We start from the raw sequence: 8,013 nt of genomic DNA on the forward strand, positions 1-8,013 counted from the left end.
TGTTGGTTGTGTGGAAATCTAGTCGGATCATGCACTCGATCTTATCTCCCTCCAGGGTTTGGATCACTACGCTAGCCTCTCCTGCTCGTCTATTTGAAGATCCGTCTGTATAAATATTCCACTATCGTGTATCCTCTGCCCCCTGGCCGTCTCCAAGAGTGAATTCGATGATGAAATCAGCAACCACTTGCCCTTTTACAACCGTTCGAGGATGGTACTGTATGTCAAACTCGCTGAGTTCTACTGCCCATAAAGCCATTCTTCCTGCTACCTCGGGGGTACTCATAGCTCTTTTCAAGGGCTTGTTCATCAGGACAATGATGGTGTGTGCTTGGAAGTATGGTTTGAGTTTTCGTGCGGCAGTTATCAACGCAAAAGTTAACTTCTCCATCTGAGGGTACCGCTCTTCCGCTCCCCGGAGCGCTCGACTTGTGAAGTAGACTGGCTTCTAAGATCCTTCTTCTTCTCTCACCAAAGTTGCGCTAACAGCGACTTGTGAAATAGCTAGATATAGGCAAAGCTCTTCTCCCGGCTTGGATGGAATGAGCAATGGTGGAGATGAAAGATATGCCTTCAAGTTGTCAAACGCCATCTGGCATTCGTTTGTCCATTCAAATGATTTTTTCAAGGTACGGAAGAAAGGTAGATATTTGTCCGTCGTTTTTGAGACGAACCTGTTAAAGACCGCGATTTTGCCATTCAAACTTTGCATTTCCTTGACCGTCCTCGGCGGTTCTAACTCTATTATGGCCCGTACTTTCTCCGGGTTGACTTCTATACCTCTTTGGGATATCATGAAGCCCAAGAATTTCCCCGCCGTTACTCCGAACGCGCACTTGCCTGGGTTCAACTTCATGTTATATAACCGGAGGGTGTCGAAGTTCTCCCTGAGGTCGCCTAGATGATTATCCTCGTGTAGGCTCTTTACTAGCATATCATCAACATAAACCTGTACATTCCTCCCGATTTGGTGTGTGAACATCTTGTTCATTAATCTTTGGTATGTTGCTCCAGCATTTTTAAGTCCGAATGGCATCATTTTGTAGCAGAACAGTCCCTAGCTGGTGACAAAAGAGGTCTTCTCTTGATCGCCTTCTTCCATCTTAATCTGGTTGTAGCACAAGAAAGCATCCATGAAACTCAAAAGCTGGTGACTTGCGGTTGAGTCTACCAAAGTATCTATTCGAGGGAGTGGATAGCTGTCTTTGGGGCAGGCCTTATTGAGGTCCGTGAAGTCTACGCACATCCTCCATTTTCCGTTGGCCTTCTTAACCATGACGACATTTGTCAACCAATCGGGGTAATACACTTCTCGGATGAAATTTGCCTTAAGCAACTTTCGTACTTCCTCAGCAATGGCTTTGTCCCACTCCTGGGTGAATACTCGTTTCTTCTACTAGATTGGGGAGAATGCGAGCGATACATTCAGTTTGTGAACCATGATTTTGGGTTTGATCCCTGGCATATCCTCGTGACTCTAGGCGAACACGTCTTGATTGTCTCTTAAGAATGCCATGAGTTCCTGGCACACTGGCCAGCTTGCCAATGTACCCACTCTAGTTGTCCGTTCTGGCCTTGATTCATCAAGGATTATTTCTTCTAACTCTTCAACTAGCTCTGCTATTGTTCGTCGTTCCTCTATGCACATTGTAAGTGAACGAACAGTCGACCACCAGGAATGTTACTTCCTTAGTAATCTGTTGGGGGTAATCTCCCACTGTTACTGTCAATGTGACGGCATTGATGGGGAACACTCCCATCCCTCTGAAGCCAATTAGAGGGGCATTAACCGGGACCAATTGTTCTCTGTCAACTCTCATCTGCTGAAAAGCCGGGTAATACAAGATGTCTGCCGAACTACCGTTGTTGACCAGAACCCGGTGCATGTTGTAGTCTCCTACCCTTAGGCGGACAACAAGCACGTTGTCATACGGGTGGTGCAGCTTTCGAGCATCTTCTTCTGAAAATCCGATGACAGGGTTGTCGATTCGTGCCATCTTGGGTATAGTGCCTGTGAGCTGGACATTCTGGACTATTCTTAGGTAGGTTTTTCTGGCTTTTTTGGACGACCTAGAGGTTGCCATGCCCCCTACGATCATTCTTATGTCTGCAATGGGCGGCCTTGGGTGCTCATTCTCCCGTCGCAGGGTTTGCCCTTGGGGCGGATCCGCTTTCTCTTTGCTCACGAACCTCTGTAATTTCCCTTGTCTTATAAGGGCCTCTATCTGCTGTTTTAGATTGTAGCAGTCAGCTGTGTCGTGCCTGTGGTCTCGATGGAAGCAGTAATACTTATCCCTTTGTCTCTTGCTGGGATCTCCCTTTAACTTGTCGGGGAACATCAGAGTTCCTTCGTCTTTGATCTGCATCAAGACTTGATCTATTGGGGCAATTAACGGGGTGAAGCTTGTGAACCTCTCAGGGGGTTTGGAGTGTCTATCATCTCGTCAATCTCCGGTCCTAACCATTTTGCGCCCCCTATCCTGTTGTGAATCCTCCTGTCTCTCTCTTTTTCTAGGCTTATCTTCGCGGGCCAGTAGTGTGTCCTCTGCGTTCACATACTTGGTAGCCCTGTAAAACACTTCCGACATGGTCTTTGGATTGTTCTTGTATAGAGAAAATAGGAACTTACCCTTTCGTAGCCCATTAGTGAATGCTACCACGAGTATCTTGTTGTCCGCCTCGTCAATTGAGAGGGCCTCCTTGTTGAAACGAGTTATGTAGGACCTCAGCATCTTGTCCTCTCACTGCTTAATGTCCATCAGGCATGCAGTTGACTTTTTGTATCTGTGTCCTCCAATGAAGTGCGAAGTGAACTGAGCGCTCAGCTCCTTAAAATTACTGATAGAGCCAAGTGTTAACCGACTGAACCAAATTCTTATTGCACCATTCAACGTTGTAGGGAAAGCTCTACACATGATCTCGTCTGCAACTCCTTGAAGGTACATCAAGGTCTTGAAGGTCTCCAAGTGATCTAGAGGATCCTTGACTCCGTCGTAACTGTCTATATGTGGCATGCAGAATTTATGCGATAGAGGGAAGCAATTGACGGAGGTAGTGAACGGTGAGTCAGTGAACGGTGAGTCAGTTCGATTGACTAGGTCGTCAAGATCGCTGGATACTCGTCCCTTGAGGGCGTTCATCATAACTTCCATCTGCCCCTTCATTGCCTGCATCTCCGCGACGATAGGTGGAGCCGCATCCATGAGGGTTGGGAGGCTTAGGTTTTGTCACTCCGATCTGCTTGGGGTGTTACTACCCTCCGGTCTATCCTGGTTCCTGCGATCAGCACTGGCACCTTCTTGATTTTCTTCTTGGTTTCTCGTCGTCGCGTTTTTCTATAGCAGCTGTTCTTCTAGAGTTTGGTTTTGTCTGGTGAGGCGCTTCATTGCCACTGTGAGGGTTAGGACTTGTCTCTCTAAGGCAGTAGGTTGTGGCTTGTCTTCCTGAACATTGTTGGTGGTCGCCATCGAGCGTGTAAGTACCATGCAGCCCTTTGTTCGGGTAGCGTTTGTATGGCCTACAAGCTGCAGTTTCGATGCTACTCTCCCCTACAGACGGCACCAACTGATGATGCCGTTAATATCACTAGTGAGCTACATGATCCTTGCACGCTTGTAACGATACCTACAAAGAAAAGAGGGAAGACCTAACAGAGAGCACCGGTGTGGTGCCGGCCAAACACCCTCCGAAGGTCAAGTTAGAACTATTCTCACAACTCTAGAGTGCTAGAGAAGGGTAAATTATGCATACCTTGGTTTGTGAGCGTATTGGGACTTTTATAATAGTAGAAGGTTGTCCTTTCTTCCTTGGTATAGAAGTTTTTTCCTTATAGGAATCCTCTTGAATAGCCCCAAACATGATGGACAAGACACTTTTCCTTGTAGAGAAGATCTTTATTTACATGTGTATCTTCCGGAATCCTCCTCACGCTAGGATTCCATTTACCTAGGGATTCTATAGTGATTAGATGTGTGTCGCAAGTAATTTCTATCTGGGGTTCTTATTGTATGGGCCTTTGCACAAGTTTGGGCTTGCCTTCTATTGGCCCACAGACATGGATTCATCAGGCCCATTTAAAGGAGGCCCGTCAGACCATATTTTTACCCTTATCAGTTTATAAGATTGAATCAATATCCAAGAGGACCAAAACCAAGAAGGTTTCTTTCTTTGTTCGATCTGTATGGCTGTTCCTTTATAAAAGGTTCGATAGATCCATGTGCGCATCTCACTCCAAACTCCAACTATGAAGGCCTAGGTGTGTAGCCTAAATTTCAAAACTGTTTTGGTTTGCCACTACTTGTCAGAGAATTGGCAAAAAATATGAATACAGTAATAGCTAGGCCAGTGTTTTATTGATTCTGCAGTGACCTGTGACTAAAACGAATCAAGAATAACTAGCTAGCATATATAAACAACCACCTCAACAAACAATTCATACAAGAAGACACTTCCAGTTAACTCATTTTTTGATTATGTACGACTCCCAGTTAATTCATGTTCTAGTCATCCAAAAATTTCTTTCATACTTGCCGAGAAAATTTACCGATTCTTACTATCAATGACTTTCTAAAATAACTTTTTTTAAATTGAAAAAGACATTCAATCACATCATATAACTGTAACAAAAAAAAAAAAAAAAATCACATCATATAACAATGAAAAAAAAAAAATCAATTTCTACCATAAATCATGTCATTCTGGGTTTCGCCTTGGGAGCAAAATTTTCACTTAAAGAATGGTGAAAAGAAACCTTTCTGAAACCAGGGTTGAGTATCACCTGAACTAGTTTCAGGGCTGCATGGCTCACCATTCTGTTCATAATAAAAATATATATATTATCCAGAGAAAGAATGACAGATGGGACATGGTCCTCATTTGTAAACAGTGAAGAAGCCATATTTTTCTTGCACATTATCAATAAAAAAAAAAAATCTTGCCTGTTTAAAAGCCCACCTACTAAACCAAAAGGAGAAGACTTCCACATCTGTGATGTTCTTTTCTCATTTGCATTAGCATTATCATCGTCCACATCCACATCCACAGGTAAACTATTATGCATATCGACCACAGATTTATTATGCTTTTCTCGTGACATTGGGGACACAATAGGAGAGGGCTTGTTTATTGACTTCAGATAAAGCAGAAGATACATTTGTTAAGGAACGAGACCTTTCAAAAAAATCAAATCCCCTGTCCAGCTGAAAATTAGAAAGTGAACCAGAAACAGACGCAAGCAGCAAGGAATCCAGATTACCCAGATAACATGGGTCGTCTTCAAAAAGCTCTGGCTCAAAAATTCACGAGGAAAGATTGGATCAATGGCGGATGAAAAACCTAAACTAGTGGTGATTGTGTTTGTGGATGCATTTGGATTAGTAGTAGACAGTGTAAACGGTGATAGTAGCCCAAAGTTCATTGGGTTATCATATGAATATATGATTGTGATATAGTTGGTGTTCTGCTTATGATGCCTGGTTTTTGACGATGGAACAATAGTTGATGATTTTTGAGATTTTGGTTCTGAGAGTTCCTGCAGGTTATAGCAGCTCAGTATTTTAATAGTATTTCTCCTAATAATGCTTGACAAGTGAACTCAACAATTGTAAGATGTTTCATCTTATGCAAAAATTATTGTATATTTTAGAATAAGAATTTATTTTTTTCTATTTTTCAAAAAACTCAGATCTCAATATCTGTTCTATATTTTATTTTTCATTAAAATATCAACTTTTATTATTATCTTTAATTATTTCTTACCGAAAAGTTGCTAGATTTTGCTATGTCGTATTGTCTTAATTTCATTTATTAATTAATTCATTCCAAGCTTCATTCAATTATCTGTCTTGACAGGCTGAATTTTAATAGGTATTCAGCTCACAAGCTTCACCTAAACAATTTTACTCAAATAGGTGCGTGACTCTATCAAAGGATGGAATAGAACTCCAGTTAACCTTAGATTCTCCTAGTGGTTGATTTGTTGTTAGCGTTAGGGAGTTTTGATTACCCTTGTGGCACCTCTAATGGTTGTCGTTGACGATTTACCAGACTTCCAAACTTATTATCCAAGGGATTGACAATCCCTTGAATAGTAAGGCATTGGCATCTATCAAGTGCCCTCCTAGGCCTCACCATAAGATGAGGCCTGTGGGTGAGATCATGTGTGGTCTCAAGTTAATCACAACTTAGGTCTCACGTCATTCATTCTCTTTTTTTATTTTTTTCGTAAATAAAAAAAAAAATAATAATCTCTTTCTTCACTCTGGGAAAAAATTTAAAAAAAAAATATTTTGCATAAATAAATTTGGACAAGTACCTAACAAAATCGTATTTTGCATAATGAAAGTGCTTTTTTGAATTCATTGACCAAATTTAGAGGGTTACACTATTTTAGTCAAATTGATGTGAATGTTGCAATTCAATAAAAATGGGCAAATTACTGAAATCACATAAATAAGAAGCTATTATTATGTAAACTAACATTAAAATTAAGTTTTAAAGAAATCATTCACAATCACAAACACACCATATAGATAGCATTAGTGTTTTCTCCTAAATAAAAAAAAAAAATTTAAAATAAACATTAATCAGTTTAGGGATTCCAAAAAATAAAAAATAAAATAAGACGGTAGTTGTTCGGAGGAGCGATTTTTGCCATTTTCTGGATTGAAGAGACTTACAGATTGGGTGTCCATAGCGAAATACAATGGCAGCCGAAATCCCATGAGCCGATTTGGTGATTTTTCAAGTTTATTTAATTTGTTCGTTCTTTTTTACCAACGAAGACATGTTTCGAAGAGAGAGAGAGAGAGAGAGATTTGATGAATGTGACATTGTGATGGTTTAGTAGGTTTATTTGATTGAATTTGATACTAGTAGCTAGAATGGAAGTAAAACTAAAAAAAAAAATCTGATATTTATCTTTAACACTTAAAAAAAAAAAAAAAATTGAGAATCAGATATTTATCTTTAACTGAAAAAGGGATTTGATTCCTAAAAAAATAAAAGATAAATAAAAAACTGGAAAGGGATTTGGTAAACGTATTGCAATGAGCTATCTAGAAGATTTGCTGTTTTTATGGTTTTCACTTTTTGCAATACATGGGGATCTCATTCTTTGTTGATTTTAGAGACAATGAGTGATGTTATATAAATTTTATAAATTGATGCGTTAATTTATAAATACAAAATATGTTATTATCATGTTAGTAGGCAAACATTTTCATAGTAAAATGGATTACAGTTTTAGCATTTTTCTTACAAAATACTACTATATAATATATATATATATATATATATATATATAAACTAATATAATTATCTACAGTTCTACGTAGTTCGCTTGTGCAAAAAATTAATAGTGAACAATGGTTTATTGAGCACATGATTATTTTTAACTTTAATGTGTAACCTTATATATGAGAGATCAACTTGAAAAACAAAATGTTAATTGCATGTCAATTGTTGTGAAGCGATATTATTAGTGCTTATGATCCTCGAATTGGTTTAAATATAACTGATAAGTGATAATTCGTAAATTTATAAAAAGGACGCCAATTTAATCACATGATAATATTTTTTTAGTAAAAACCTAATCATTTCCAGATTAATATTAGCATTTAGATGTTTTAGTTGATAATTGCATGTTCTCTCAATGGGTGTACTTCTAGGAGGTGTTTAGTTCGTTGTGATATTATATTACACTGTGATATTATATTACACCATAATATTATATTATTGTAATCTTATATTAATGTAATATCAATACAAGAGTACAACATTACATTGTTTAGGAAAGTGATGAGATTAAAATGATGTAATATATTTTGTAATTTTAGATTATAGTAATGTTAGAAAAAATAAAATAAACAAAAAACTTTAATGTCAGATTATCATAATGTGCATTACATCAAAGGCACATCACAATGAACTAATTAAATGCCCTAATATAACCATGAAAGCTTCTACCCAAATTATGCTTGAAGTGTGATCATGAAATATATAAATTAGGGTTTT

The 8,013-nt window shown here is 38.8% G+C and overlaps 1 protein-coding gene across 1 annotated transcript; it reads right to left on the reverse strand.

Annotated features, from left to right (window-relative positions):
- Positions 1–1,607: 1,607 nt before the first annotated feature.
- LOC126728109 (uncharacterized) lies at positions 1,608–2,732 on the reverse strand. Its single transcript, XM_050433979.1, has 2 exons — positions 2,463–2,732; positions 1,608–2,360 (listed from the first exon to the last, which is right to left on the reverse strand). The coding sequence occupies exons 1-2, from the start codon at positions 2,730–2,732 to the stop codon at positions 1,608–1,610; spliced, it is 1,023 nt and encodes a 340-aa protein (XP_050289936.1).
- Positions 2,733–8,013: the final 5,281 nt, after the last annotated feature.

Source organism: Quercus robur, chromosome 5 (assembly GCF_932294415.1).
Source record: "Quercus robur chromosome 5, dhQueRobu3.1, whole genome shotgun sequence".
NCBI classification, from domain to species: domain Eukaryota; kingdom Viridiplantae; phylum Streptophyta; class Magnoliopsida; order Fagales; family Fagaceae; genus Quercus; species Quercus robur.

Coding starts and splice junctions, on each gene's coding strand:
- LOC126728109 (XM_050433979.1), bottom strand. CDS start 2,732: ATGCTGAGGTCCTACATAACTCGTTTCAACAAGGAGGCCCTCTCAATT. Junction 2,361..2,462: donor AGGATAGGGGGCGCAAAATG/GTTAGGACCGGA, acceptor GTCTTGATGCAG/ATCAAAGACGAAGGAACTCT.